The sequence below is a fragment of the Balaenoptera physalus genome (genome assembly GCF_965194825.1).
Source record: "Balaenoptera physalus genome assembly, chromosome: 4".
Taxonomy (NCBI): Eukaryota; Metazoa; Chordata; class Mammalia; order Artiodactyla; family Balaenopteridae; genus Balaenoptera; species Balaenoptera physalus.
The window spans coordinates 50818353-50834208 of NC_138891.1; the positions used below are offsets into that span (position 1 = coordinate 50818353).

A 15856-nucleotide genomic window follows, 5' to 3' on the forward strand; every position below is an offset into this window, starting at 1 on the left:
GAAAAATCTCTAAAATGTATCTACTTCTCCCATCTCCAACATCTCTTACCTACCATCATGGATACAGCCATAAGCCTCCTGTCTCCCTGCATCCAATGACTGCCACTGAAAACCATTTTTCGTAACGTAGACACTGATCTTTTTCAAAATGCTCATTGCACTCCACTTAAAATTCAATAGCTTACCATTTCTCTCAAGATTAAAAGGAAGCATCAACTTCTGTCCTGCATGCGCTGGTTTCTGCTTACCGTTCCAGATTCTTCTCATAACCAATCATTCCATTCCAGACGCACTGGATGCCAACCAGATCCTCAATGTCCTGAGAATTTTACCTATGCTGTTCCCTCTGGCTGGAACACCCTTTTCTCTTTACCCAGAGATTACCTTGCCTGTTCTAGGTCAGCTCATACACTTCCTCAGTTACTTTCCTTGACTGCATCAAATTCCTTTTAAAAACCCCTCTTCTTTGTTGTACTTTATGATTATTTGGAGTTTCCCTCACCATACCAGAAAACAGGCTGTTTTTTCTCCATTGCATCCACAATGCTCAACAGAGCAAGCACATAGTAGGATGTCGGTAACTACTGATGGAAAACATGAACAATTCAAATGGGGCAGAGTTAGGGAGTTGCTGTGCAACATTGGTGAGTACTTAAAACAAGCTCTCAATAAGAGAATTAAAACTTTTAACACTCCCAAAACCAATGATATTCAATTAGGTCAGTATAGTCAAGATCTGGAAACATGATTCTACTGCTATCAGGACTCACAGCCCATGCCTGAGGTACTAATACCACCTTGGGACCAATGGAAAAGCAAACTTATATGGCTCCCATAATTCTCATCTACAATTTGGATTTTGACAAACCATGCTGCTTAGAGCTCTCAAAGGTTGCTTTACTTGGGAGAAAGGGTCTATCTACTAAAAAGTTTTAAGCAACAGAAGACCAACATTTTTAGCATGATCAGGAGGGGGGTTGAGAGGACAGAGAAGATTCCAACTGGCTGAGTGAATTATGATTTTTCAGACAAGGAACACAGAAACAGTTTAGTGGGCAAGATAGTAAGAGTTCAGATTTGAAGGTTTTGAGTTTCTAGTGCCCACAAGGCATCTGGACAGAGATCTCTAACAGGCAAGCTGGTTTAGAGCAGTACTATGCTCAACTCATAGAGCCTTTAGGCTAATTAGGAAAGTTGCTCCTTTGAAGCAAAGGGCAGGAGTGATTCAGTATTGAGCACCTATGTGCAAGAACTGTTCTAGGCACTCAGGATTTCACTTATACAATGATATTTGAGACTGTCAAGAGAATTTAAATATTTTATTATATAAAGTTATACCCAAAATTGTGCTTCATTTTTTCACTATATACTTTAACTCGAGGACATTTGTAAAAGCAGTACACTTCAGAAATCCTGGAAGAAATTCCACTAGCTATAAGCTATTTAAATACTGCTTACAGAAAGTATAAATAAAAAAAAAAAACCCGGAGTACAAATGAACTTATTTACGAAACGGAAGTAGAGTAACAGATGTAGAAAACACTTATGGTCACCAGGGGATAAGGACGGGGGTGGGTATAAATTGGGAGATTGGGACTGACATGTACATACTACTATACATAAAACAGATAACTAATAAGAACCTGCTGTATAGCACAGGGAACTCTACTCAATACTCTGTAATGGCCTATATGGGAAAAGAATCTTAAAAAAAAAAGGAGTGCATGTGTGTAACTAATTCACTTTGCTGTACACTCGAAACTAACACAACATTGTAAATCAACTATACTCCAATAAAAATTTTTTAAAAAAAGTATTAAAGGAAAGCCAGCACTATAAACAGCATACACTTAAATCAAAGAGATGAATGCTTAACAGAGTAATGTTTTTTATTCACTGATAAACTAAAGGTCCTTTTCAAGATGTCTCTCTTGTATACTTCATTTGTTTTATTAGCAAGCAAAGCCCTGAAAGGGATGGCTTCATCTAGTCCTCAGACTCGGATCCATCTTCATCTTGACTAATCTGGAAGTAACGAAGTTCATAAGTCTCCTTGTCAGATGCAACCACACGAAGCCAATCACGAAGATTGTTCTTTTTAAGGTATTTCTTGGTAAGGTATTTCAAATACCTTTAAAATAAAAACATGAATTTCATAAAATACCTACTATGTAAAGGCTTATTATATAAGATATGCACTGTCATATTCATCTTGTGTTCCCAGTTCCCTGCAAAATATTTCCTTTCATTTGTATTAAGCATTGAACAAGGTTGCTAGGGATATAAATAAGGCAGCATCTCACCCCAATTAAAATCAGTTTATGCCCTATCAAAACCCTTATTTCTCCCCTCCCCAAATAAACTTTATGCTTGAGAGCAGTAATAGTAGTTTCCTCTTCAGTCTTACTGCCACATTAGATTTTTTAATTAAATATATGATCTCATTCTTCAAATGTTATGTACTAAAATGTCAACATTCTCTTCCCCACTATCAACCTCCCTAACCTTAATCCCACCTTGGATAAACAAGAGGCAACCTGTCAACAGCGCTGAATCCAATTCACAAGTTTGTTTATCCAGTCTTACAACTAGCATATGGCTCAGTCCTTACAAAAAAGCTTACAGCACGGCCTAATTTCATCATTCCAGCCATTCTCACCCTTTACATTTTACAGCAATCCTGAACTCCCAAGCATTCCTCTCAAGCCTCCCTGCCCTTTATTAATGTTGCTCCCTGTTAGGAATACTTCATTCCACTGGCAATACTAAGCTTATTCTCAGGTTCTCTGCAAATTCTTGCTGTACCAATCTCTACCTTCAATGTAACAGTTACAATACTGCATTTATAACAATTATCTGCATGTCTATAAGATCCTTGAGGACAGATACTTCATCTCCAAATACCTAGTGATTAATTCATGACCACAGCTAACACGCACTCCTACCACAAAAGACTCCTAATTTTTCAGTTTCCACCATCAATCTTCCTCAGCCACAATGATCAATTCCTTAATTTGCATGGCTCACTACTGCATTTCATTTAGATGAAGCTTTCCCTGACCACTTTATACATCAACCTTCTTTATGCACTTACACAGCACTTATCAACTACTTAATATTGCATTTCATTATCTCTTTTCTCCACTAGAATTTAAGTTCCTTGGTAGTGGGTACTTAGTCTGCTTGGTTCACTGCTAGGCTACTCAGTCCTGCAACAGTGCTGCCATGTATTATTTACTATTTGTCAAGTAAATTGAATGAACGAAAACTGGCTGCAAGATTAACGTTAAAGACTTTACCTTTGATTGGCTGCTTCTACTAGACAACCAAAACTAAGAAAGTCGGGACACTACTCCCAAGTTACACAACAGACATGTTTCTTCAAACATATTCTAATATTAAAGCACCCAGCATCGTTTAAAAAAAAAAAAAAACCATGGAAAACAAATACCAACCTTTTAGAGAACTGTTTCTCAGAAACAACTGTGATTTTATTCTTGAAGCGTTCAATGTGAACGACATTCCCAAGATTTCCAGTTTTTCCATTCACTTTAACCTTCTCCCGTAGAAACTGTTCCTATTTTAAAACAGAAAAAATGCCACACTAGGGAAGAAAACCCTAGATATTCACTAGGGAAGGTACCCTAGGAACAGAGCTTAGGTTAAAATCAAATATTACATACTCAATTCATTTTTAAGAACTCTACTACAATGATAAAAAACAAGCTGAGTAGAGTGATACTTACAAAATTTCCACAATCAAAAATTCCATCTTCTACTGGATGAGTAAGGTCCAAATTAAACTTCCAGGTTGACTTCTTAGGCTTCCTGTCTTTCTTCTACAGAAAGTTAATATAATTATGGCTCTCTACAAGAATTTATTCACTTTATATACAAAATCAAAGATCTGTATCAGTGCAGTATTGTACAATGAGGCTATACACATGAAATGGTGCGAAATTCTAAAAAAATTGCTTAATACTTATCAGATATACCCTAACTATTTTTTAACCAGGCTATGTGTAGGGGAGTACACTCATTAACTTGGTTAAAATCAAGTTTCATGAAATCCGATGGAAATTTCTCCTGTTCACCACATAAGCACCTCACAAGTGCAAAACTCAAGAAAGCGCAAAGTATATGCTGAGCTACTATTAGTTTCCTTCATCAGAAGATTCCAAAGAATCCTATTTTGCAAATGGAAAAGATTAAGAGAATCAATCTACTTTCTACTACAAGTTAAAACTAAAAAATACCCACCTAGCTTGGTTTGAACAGCTAACCAGGCCCATTTTGTTCAAGTTACCAAGACTTAAGTTTTGTGGGCTTTTATTATTGATATTTTCCAGACCACAGATGTTCAATTTTAAATTACCGGGCACTACTTTATTACTGCCATCCCCACTGCAGATGGGGAAACAGGTAGTACCACCTAGTCCAAGCTCAACTGCATGCCAGAATAGGATATTCCGCCCACTAATGTGTAGGGAATTCAATCCTTAATACTGTTATGGGTGAGGAAAAGGGAGGGCAGAGATACCTTTAATCTAGTAATTTTTTTTTAAACATGCATTAAGTTTTCCATACCCCAAACTTTTAGGCCAATACCGCGGAATAAGGCTACACGTAAAATCCAACCAAATGGATACCAAGCACTAATGCCAGTTTGCTTTCTTAGGCAGTGGAATACTTTGTGCCAAAAAATTTTATCCAGAACTTGGAACTGGTAAAAGAGAAGACTAGGAACTGGCCTTGACTGGGCAATTTATACCTCTGTTGGGGCATCAGTTAACTTCGGAAAGGCAAATAATTTCTCTGGGGGGAGAGATAAGCCCAGAGGGTTTTGGACGTTATCTAGTTTCGTATTTAACCCAGCAATTTTACCCTAATATCAAATGTTCTTTGGACCGGCTTTAAGGTATTACTGGTTCCCTTATTAATAAATAAAGTCTTTGAAGCATGTTCCTTTTCTATTTGCTTAAGAGTCGTGGCTTTCACCTTTTAAAAAAAAACTCGTTATGAGATAATGAAGAAACTTCTTCCCCAACTTAGTTTTAAAGTTCTCTGAAACTTCTCCAACCGCGGCTATCCCGGGAGTTGAGTGCCTCGGGTCTCCCTCTGCCCTGGCAAGGCCATTCGACCGGGCCTGCCCGATTACCCACATTTGCTTCCTAGCGCAAATAAACAGGTTATCATCGGCGTTACCGGGCACGAGGGAGAAAAGAAATGGCCCAAATGCTGTCCCACTAGCCCCGTTCACCGTCGTGCCTCCTCCTTCCCTGCGCTCCCACGACCGCCCATCCTAACCCAATTCTGGGTCCAGCTCGAACTCCTCCAGACCACATGGCAGTTGCCAGGAGTCAGAAACTTATAATCTTAACATCCTGGTTGTGTTCCTGACCCAAGTCTCCATTTTTACCCTTCCTCGACCTAGAGTTTGACGCTCCCAGCTCGCCAGCTGCAAAAATCATCTACATCGGAGTAATATACTCCCGGCGAGACCACCGTCACTCACCAGCGCCATCTTGCACGCCGGCCGCGCGATCCGAGAGAAAGCGGAGACCGGCGGCACATATTTATACCAGAGCGTGCTGCGTCACGCGCCGAGAACGTAAGATCGCCGCCTCCCGGAAGAGAACTTGGGAGGAGCGCGGAGGCCAGTAACCCAGGAAACCGGGAGCGTAGGCTGGAGGGCAGTAGGCAGTCACTTTTCCTGAGAGCGCCCACCAGCGACGTTAGCTGAGACCATTCACGATTTTACGCTGGTGACGACAAACGCTGGTTGACCACAGTGGTCTCTGCGGTTGCTTGCTGGGGGGCCGCTCCAGATGCACACACCCGAGGGATCAGGAAACATTTTTCACTAATCGCCTGGATCTTTTTTCCAATCAGGGCAAGGCAATGTCAGGTTCCTTTGGGATCTCCTGTCTTATATTGCAATTATAATCTTCCAGCAAAAAATTTATTTCTGTGTATATGTTTTTAAGTCTTGTTTTCTAAATGACTGTTGAGGGAAATCAGTGTTTCAGGGAGCCAAAACAAACTTGGTTCTTGAGGGGAAAAAAACCCCCAAAACCAAAAATCAACCCAAAAAAACCTTTTAGAGAAGAATACATAGTGCTCACTTGTTCACACATTGTGTGTAATTTATTCTATTTTATAGGTTTTAGAGTTAATCCTAGGACTCCTGACTTTCATCCAAAATGCCTCGCAGTTAATATTCAAGGAATATTTGCTGAGACCTAACTACTAAAATGTAAAAGACACACCAGGATGGATGTGCGGTGGTGATAGTCATGATGACAAAAGGAAAAAAGAAGTCGTTTTTGAGCTTTGAAGGACTGTAAGTTGACTTCGTTTCAGAAAAGTGGCATGCCTCTCAGCGTTTTGCAGTATTTTTTTATTGAGGTTAAACTGTCATGCGGGGGACCAGGCGTAGCAGGTGGGGTGGACTTTTGTTGTTAATTTGGAGGGTGACCCTAGAAAGCGACAGCTGTGTATTTCCTTTATGACAGTGATTAGTAATAGTGAGAACTATACTTTAATGAAGCATACAACGTGTAGGTTCTAAAAAGAGGTGTTGAATTCCTAGAAGAAATCCGTTTCAAGAATTTTTGCTTGTTTGCCTTAAGAACCACCATGATTTCATTTGTTTTCCAAACATTAAGGGGAAAGAAGAGCCATTGGCATTTTCTCCTTGAGGGCTGCCCAGGCTGAAAAGCAGAAATGATCCTTGTACTATTGGATGTTTTGAAAATAAGTCATTAATTGAGGCACTTATTACTTTGTTGCTTGTTTTTGGCAGCCTTCCATGTCATGACAAAAAATCCTTAGGAACTATTAAGCCATTTGTACAAACTGGGTATTAAAAACAACATGTGTTTCAAAATAACTAGTAATCCCAAAATTACTAAATAGAAACTATAACCGAAAAAAAAAACCCTCTTAATTAGGAAAAAAAAACCTAAAAAATATATTAACCAGAAATGTGCAGATAGTAAGGTTAAACATTGTAAATAACCAAATTTTACACACACAGATTCTCTCTCCCTGTCTCTCTCTTTTTCTCTCTCTCTCTCCATATATATATATGTATGTATATATATATACAATGCCTGTCAACACCCCGTAGGTATTTTTTATTTTGACAATAGATTCTAAAACATATGAAATAATAGGTGTCTAAAAAGAGCCAAGACAATTTAGAACAATGAAGGGAAGTTGTCTTTTCTGCTGTTCAAATATAAGATTCTACAATATATGATAGATACGTTTCTGATATATTATAAACTTCAGTCATTGGATCTATATGATAATGGAGCCTGAATAGAGCAGTAAAATAAAATATAGAAGGATATGGCAGATCAAATTCACAGGGAAACCCTCCCATATGTAGCCACCTTAAAAAACTGGCTAAAATATAGTTTTATCAATAATTTCTAATGTATGGTTAAGTTGGTGGAAAAGTAAAAGAATTTTTTTGGAGACAGAAATGACCAGTCCTCATGCTCATACAAGTTTAGGGCTAGAATTAGGTCTGCTCAAATAGCGTGAGAAAGCTCCAGCCTAAAAATGTAGTTTAAAAGTATGCTTGGGGCTTCCCTGGTGGCTCAGTGGTTAAGAATCTGCCTGTCAATGCAGGGCACACGGGTTGGAGCCCTGGTCTGGGAAGATCCCACATGCCGCGGAGCGACTAAGCCCGTGAGCCACAACTACTGAGCCTGCGCGTCTGGAGCCTGTGCTCCGCAACACGAGAGGCCGCGATAGTGAGAGGCCTGCGCACCGCGATGAAGAGTGGCCCCCGCTTGCCGCAACTGGAGAAAGCCCTCGCACAGAAACGAAGACCCAACACAGCCAAAAGTAAATATAAATAAATTAATTAATTTTAAAAAAAAAAGTATGCTTGGCTTGGTAGTGCCAGGCAGAAGAAAATGCAAATAAGTTTCTTTAATATATTTAAAAGCTAAAACTATTTAAAATACGATAAGGGAACCAGGGACAGTCGAAATTGGCCAGGAAATTTTTTTTAAAAAAAAGAACAAAGTAGAACTTCTAGAAATTAAAAATAGAAGATCTTTAATTAGAAAAGTGGATGAGTTAAACAGGAGAGTAGACAACAACTGCAGAGAAAATTAGTGAATGGGAAATTACTTAGAATGCAACATAGAAAAGCAAAGAGATAGAAAATATAACAGGCAGGTTAAGAGACAAAAATGTCAGAGTAAGAATGTTCCAGTTATGTCAAATGGGAGATCTAAAAGGATACAATAGAGAAAATGGGGGAAAGGGAAAATTTAGAGAAATAATGGCTGAATTCTTAGATTCAGGAAGCCCAATAGACCTCAAGCAGGATGACTGAAAAGAAACGCACACCTAAACACATTGTAGTGAAACTTCAAAACACAAACGCAAAATTATTTTGAAAGCATACAGAAAGAAAATCCAAAATATTTACTAACAGGGGTTATATTAACAGCTGACTTCACATCAGCAATAATGGAAGCCAGAAGCAGAGGATTATTATCTTCAGAGTGCTAAGAGAAAACAACTGTCTACCTAGAACTAAAAAGTATAAAACTATCTTTCAAGAGTAAAGATGCATTTAAGACATTTTTAGATAACAAAACGGAAAATCTGCTATCAGCAGACCCCCAGGAAAGGAACTCTGAAAAATATACTTCAGGATAAAGGAAAAGAATCCTAGAAAGAAGGCCTATGTGCCAAAAGAAATATTGAGCAAATAAAATGGCTAACTTGTGAATAAATCTAAACAAACACCTACTGTATAAAAAAATAACATGTTTATTTTGTGGGCTTAGGGTGCTAGTAATGTTCTGTTTTTTGATCTTGGTGGCGGTTACATGAGTGTGTGTAGTTTGTGAAAATTCATCAAGCTGTAAATTTATAATCTGTTTACTTTTCTATATATGTATATGTTACATTACAATTAAAAATGAGAATAGTTTAAATTACTGTATGCCCAATTAGAAGAAATGAATACCGAAAAATACAACTTAGAATTTACACAAGAAAAAACACACTATCTGATAGTCCTCTGTCTTTTAACTAAATTGAATTTGTAATTAAAACCTTCCCACAAGAAAAACACCCAGATAGCTTCACCAGTGAATGCTACCACACATCTGAGGAAAAAATAATGCTAATTTTAACAGATACCTTTTATGCCCAAGCTCACATTTGGTCAGCTTCCCTTTTAATCCAGAAGAGGGGAGCATTTATCCACAGTTTCCTGTACCCCATTGGTCAATAGTTATACATGGGGTGTTAACTGCCTTGTATTTCCAGGTTGTACATGTGTAAATGAGTGTTAGTAGGGAGATTCCCACGCCTCTCCTCAGAGAAGCCATAGAGATAAAAGGTGAAAAATATATGGGGAGACACTGCCAAGTTACACCTGCCCCAAATTGCCGCTCCCTTCTTCTTTCTCTTGAGTGGACAGTTCAGAAGTACATTCTACATCATTGCATGGAAGATCCCAGCAGGATTAAGCCTCACTTGTCCCCAGCACAATCCTTTTTGCTTTTGCTCCTTCCCAGGTTCACACTTCCCGGTTCCTTATTTCTGTTACCTGGGATCATTTCCCCAAATAAACCAAATGTATGAAGGCTAAGACACCAATTTTACACAAACTCTTTCAGTCATCAACTTGTTTATATTAGTAGAAATATTTATTTTAACATACTATAATCACAGATATATTATTAATAAAACTATATCCAGCAATATGTTACGCAGCAAGTTGGGCCATTATTTGTAGTGGATATGCAATTGTATATGTACAAAATTTAAAATAATCTACAGATAAATTATTAGAATTAATATGTGAATTTATCAGGATTGCTGGATACAAAGTTTAGGTATAAAAATCAATTGCATATCTATAAACCAGCAATACATTAGAAGATGAAAATTAAAGAAGATATTTTCAATAACATAAATATATCAAATACCTATGGAAAAATATAAAAAATGTACAAGACCTCTACACAGAACTATAAAATATAATTGAGAAAAATTAAAGAAGACTAAATAAATAGACATTCATTGTGCCTTGACTGGAAGAACCAATATAATACAGATGTCAGTTCTCTCCAAACTGAATTATAGGTTCAATGTGATCACAAACAATAGCTTAACAGATGTTTCTTGTTTCTTTCCTTCATTCCTTCCTTACTTCCTTTCTCCCTCCCTCCCTCCTTCCTCTTTCTCTCTCCTTTTTCCCCTTCTTTCCATCCAACCATCTATCCATCCTTCCTTCCCTCTCTCTTCAAACCAATTTGAAAATTTGTATGGAAACACAGATACCAGAATAGCCAGAATATACTTGAAGAAGGAAAAATAAAGTGGGAGGACTTGCTCTATAGATTAAGATTTATTTTAAGGATACTATAATTAAAACAATTGGATATTGTTTCACAGTTAGACTTACAGACCAATAGAATAGAGAGCCCAGAAATAAGCACACACAAATGTGTGTTTTTGCCATTGATGACAAAATGGCACTTAAGAACAGAAGGGAAAAAGTTCTCACAACCATCATTTTTTTTCTAATTATTTTCTAATATGCAAATCCATGTACACCTGCAAAAACATAAACCTTGCGGTCAATGTAAAACTTTAAAATCCACACTACTATTTTGTACTGGAAGGATTATAGATATTTTAATGAATGTTTGTAATAGTCTAATAAACATTTATCCATATAAGTACCAATATGTATTTTGAACCACACACACACACACACACACACACACACTGTTATGACACTTAGGCAAACAGACTCTGGACAGAGTTTTCTGTCATGGTGTATTTGTATTTCATACATCTGCTTTTCCTGCAGCTCTGTGTCTGCGCTGGGTTTGTGCATCACACAAAATATCTTACAGGATCGTATGGTGTACCTCAGTCTTACAGCGTTCTCTTTTGGAAGACCTCAGGTCTGTTAACATCACAAAGGATCACACTGTAACATAGAGAGTAGACAGTATCTGCATATCTGAAATTTACTTATTATTAAAATTCACTTTATTTGCTAGAAGCTGATTTATGAAACTGGAATCTTAAATTTCCCTTTATCCAAACCTTCCAGTGTTCAATGTTATCACCATTCAAGCATTGTATTAAAAAAAAATAAAGATTTTGTATATGTAGGAAAAATACCATTTCATAGTTTTTTTAATGGAATTTTTTCTTTCTGCGCCATGTACTACAAAATGGAGCATGTTGAGTGTCATGAGGCATTGCACTACCCATCTCCAAAAAAATATCCTCAAATGACATTGCAGACAAACAGTCCTATGGAAGTAAACTGCACAGCTTTGACAAAGGATGTGCTATAGCCCTTCTGTGCAAACAACAGTCAGGTGCTGAGGAGAAACATATTACTACTGAAGAATATTGCTTCTAACTCCTCCAACTAAAGAATGTTCTTTGTTAGATACTCATAAATGAAAGTTAAGGGTATCCGGCAGGGGAAATAGGAACTGAAGTCGCTGCTTGCCCTTTTCTTTACTAATTTGAGAGGAAAGCATTAAAACCTATGATTAAAAAAATGTATACTTGCTTCAATTCATCTCTTCTCTCAGTATGTATTTAGAAAAACCTAAGTTATTTTAAAATTATTTTTAACAATTGCAGTTTCAGAAGTAAGATTTTCTCGTTACACAGTGCCACAGGAATTCTGAATAGTTGATCAGCCTTTAAAATGAGAACAAGTATCTTTTTTCATTGCTTAATTTTATTACTTGTCATTTTTAGCTTAGTCATTCACCTGTTTGTGTCCATTTGGAGTATTTCCATTTTTCACTACTATAGACAATGCTTGAGGAACTTTTAAATAACAAAATTATTATCCTCTTATGCCGAAAGAAATGCACATGAAAGGAAATATAGAGAAGCAAAAAAGATAATGCATAAAAATATATAAAATCCCACCTGCTTAGAAATAGCTATTTAATGCTTTGGGGCATGCATGTTTATGAATGTGTATTTGTATATCTATATCATTTGGATTACACAAGTAATTACATACATTTGTAAATATTGGTTGGTACTATACACACTTTTTGAAATTTAAAAACTTTTCATTTATAAATTATTTCAAACTTACTGAAAATTGTAAAAATAGTTCAAAACACACACACATACGTTATAAACATATAAATATAAATGCATAAAAATCTGGATAAAGAATTTATAAATATATATGTGTGTGTCTATATATTCTTTATCTAGATTTTTACCTATTGTTAGCATTTTGCTCCATTTATTATTTTTTCTTTACAGTATATCTATATATCTATAAATCTTTTTATTATATCTGCATTTTCAGTCATAGTTGAAAAGAAGTCAAGTTATAGAGAAATTCACCCATATGGACTTCTAGGACTTAGTTTATTGTTTCCATTTGGACCACTGCTTCATTTGGAGTTTATTCTTGTGTATGTTGTATGGAATTCATTTTATTTTTTCCAAATTTATTTTTTTCCAATTGTCCCAGCGCAATTTAGCTAAATTAATATTTGCCCAGTGGTTTGCAATACCACTTTTATCAAATACTAAATTTCTGTATGTATTTGGGTCTATTTCTAGACTTTATGTTCCACTCTATTGGTTTGTCTGTTCATTTGCCAGTACCTGACTCTTTTCATTATAGAGACTTTGTAGCAGTTTTAATTTCTGGTAGTGCTAGTCCCCACTCATAGCTCTTTCTTTTCAGTATTTTCTTAGCTATTTCTTGCATGTTTATATTTCCATATGAACTTTTTAGCAACTTGCTTAACTCCATAAAAAAGCTTGTATTTTTGAGGGGGCTGCATTAAATTTATAAATCAAAAGAGATAGAACTAACATCTCAATAACATTGAAATATCAGCCAAGAATAAGGAATGTCTTTCCATGTGTTTAAGTCAACTTTGTGTCTTTCGGGAGTGTTTTATAGTTTTCCTCCTATAGGTTTTGAACATTTCTTTGTATGTTTCTTCATTATATTTCATCTTTTTGTTGCTACTGTAAATGAGGTTTTCCTTCCATTTTATCTTCTAATTGGTTGTTATTTTTGTTTATAAAAACTATTGATTTTTGCATGTTAATCTTATATCCTGCTACTTTGATGAATAATTTTATTGCTTGAGTTTATCATTGGTTACCTGGGATTTTCCAGGTATACTATCAGATCATCTGAAAATAGAAAAGTGTTTTCTCTTACTTTTACAAGTCTAATGTGTCTTAACTGTTTTCTATTGTCTGATAGTATTGGCTAATACTTTCAGAACAATATAATAGTGGTCAAGATAGTGGGCATTCTTGCCTAGTTCTTGACCTTACTGAGAATGCCTTTAGTGTTTTTCCATTAGGTAAAAGGCTAGCTTTTACAATTTTACAAACACATGCACACATGAGCATGCACCCACATACACGCATATAATGTTATATATACCATGTTATCATGTATAAATGTAGATATATTTATGTTAAATATTCATCCACCTGTTTTTCTGTGTGTTTTGTTTTGTTTTTTCCGAGAGATGTTTTGAGGATGGGTATTGCTTTGTCCAAAGTTTTTTTCAGTATCTAGTATCTATGGAGAAAATAATATGACCTATCTCTTTAGACTCATAATATAGTGAATACTATTAAGAGAGATTTCCTAGATATTAACCTGTTTCCTTCTGGAGTGAATTAATAGATTTCATAATATTGAGTTATTCTTGTATCTCTGATATAAACTCCATGTGGGCGTGGGTATCATTTTCTTCATGTGAGGTTTGAGTCTATCACTACTAGTATAGTATATTAGGATATTTGCATAAGTACTTGTATTTATTTTGGTTAACTTTATCAAGTTTAGGTATCAATGTTATATTTGTTTTGTAAAAATAATTTAGAAGTTCTGATTTTCTATGCTCTAAAACAATCTATGTAACTTTGAAACCATCTGGTCTCTAAAAGTTTGGTAAAATTCTCCAGTGAAACAATTTGCCTGGTTTTGGTTTTTGGCTGTTGGTTTGTTTTTTGTGAACAGTTTCTCTCTTTCTTTTATTAAAATTGTTCTGTTTAAACTTTCTGTTTCTACTGAGGTTGATTCTAATAACCATATTTTCCTTAAAAATTATATCATTTAGGTTTTCAAATTTATCTGCATAGAATTTGTTTTACTTTTATTTTCTCTGCATTAGTCACTCCTTGTCATTTCTCATTTTTTACATTTGTTTTCTTCCTTTATTTACCTTAAATTAGCCAGTGGTTTACTTTGTTAATTTTTCAAGAAACCAGAATTTTATTTTTTTAATTTGCTATTTTTCTATTCACCTAATTCTGTTTTTATCATTATCATTTCTTCCCTTGTGCTCCCTTTTGGTTTATTTTGCTGTTTTTTTTTTTTTCTAGTTATTTGATTTAGGAATTTAATTCATTTATGTTCATTCTTTCATTTTCACTGATACAGGTGTTAAGGCTACAAATTTTCATCTATACTGCTTTACATGGATTCTGATATATAGTGTTTTCATTATCTTTCAGGAATTCTGTTTGTAGTACCCCTTTCATCATAGAATTACATAATAGGTTTTAAAATTTCCAGGTAGAAGTCTTTTTATTTTCTAGTTTTTTTTTTAATTTAAAATATTTTGAAATAAATTTAACAAGGTACAAAGCCTACATCTAGTTTTGTTTTTAATTTCACTTAGGACTGGTATCAGAGTGTTTTTAATATTTCCACTTTATAGAAACTTTTGTGTCCTAAATGTCCTTTCTTTCTTAAGATTCCATGTATATTTTTTTTTCTCCAAGATTTATCTCACTGACTGTATAGAAATTAAAATGAACTAGAGTGACAATAATTTAAGTGAAACACACACATAACTGTGAACCAAAAAAGGCAGACACACTAGCATTATTAGGTAGATAAACCTCCATTCTCCCAGTTAGGATCTTTGTTGCGAATCTGATAGCAACTGTGGTTGCCAAGCCTTTTTGGCCCTCCTAAACACTGGGACACAAGTCATTGTGATGCTGGGTAGTATCCGTGGGTGGTGGCAAAAAATTATTTTAACTGGACTCAGAAATAACTCTCAAATTGGAAAATGGATTGATAAAACCTTGTAGATGGGTTCTTTTGAGCCGATACACATCCAGTGATTGTAACTGATCCTGCTGAATGTACTGTGGCAATGGATACTTTAAACTCCCAGTGGAACACACACTTTAGACAAGCAGTGGGGTTTTAAAAGTGGCAATTCCATAGGACACCTCCTGTTTGGATAGAATGTTTAAATATGAGGTTGGGGTGGTGGGAAGAAGAAACTCAGACAGGCTGATACATAACATACAATTAGTCCCTTTTCACTCTTCTTTTACCCCTCTCATGCCTACTTCTGGGAAACAAGCTACTGGTATTTGCAAGTGGCAAAAAAGAGTGGGGCTAAGGGGTGGAAGACTTTAATTTGGTGCTTCTCCCACTGCCCAATTATGCTTGCTGGATCTGGAAGATTATGGATAACAGTGATACTGATCATGGATACGAGGTGACAACTACACTGGAAGTCTTGGTATTGTCCACAAGTCAGGAAGTGACAGAGATGTTCTAGAATAGTACAGTGTATAAAAGGAAGAAAGTGCTGAGCCACCTCAGGATGAATCTGTCCAGATGGTGTTGATTAGATATGGTGAGGATTGGGAAAAGGGTGAAGAGTTTGCTTCAGGGACTCATCACACCATTCACATCGCCGTGGAAAGAGAACAGCAACTCTGGTAAAGAAGAAACACTTCAGATCCTGGGAGGTCAGGGATGGGGAAGGGACCACTAAACTCTCTTGCATTGTGTATCTCTGGAAGA

General features: G+C 36.0%; 1 protein-coding gene across 1 annotated transcript; it reads right to left on the reverse strand.

Moving 5' to 3' along the window:
* Positions 1-1871: 1871 nt before the first annotated feature.
* Positions 1872-5586, reverse strand: RPL22L1 (ribosomal protein L22 like 1). The gene is made up of 4 exons (XM_082459078.1): positions 5516-5586; positions 3747-3839; positions 3456-3577; positions 1872-2131 (listed from the first exon to the last, which is right to left on the reverse strand). The coding sequence occupies exons 1-4, from the start codon at positions 5522-5524 to the stop codon at positions 1987-1989; spliced, it is 369 nt and encodes a 122-aa protein (XP_082315204.1). The 5' UTR covers positions 5525-5586; the 3' UTR covers positions 1872-1986.
* Positions 5587-15856: the final 10270 nt, after the last annotated feature.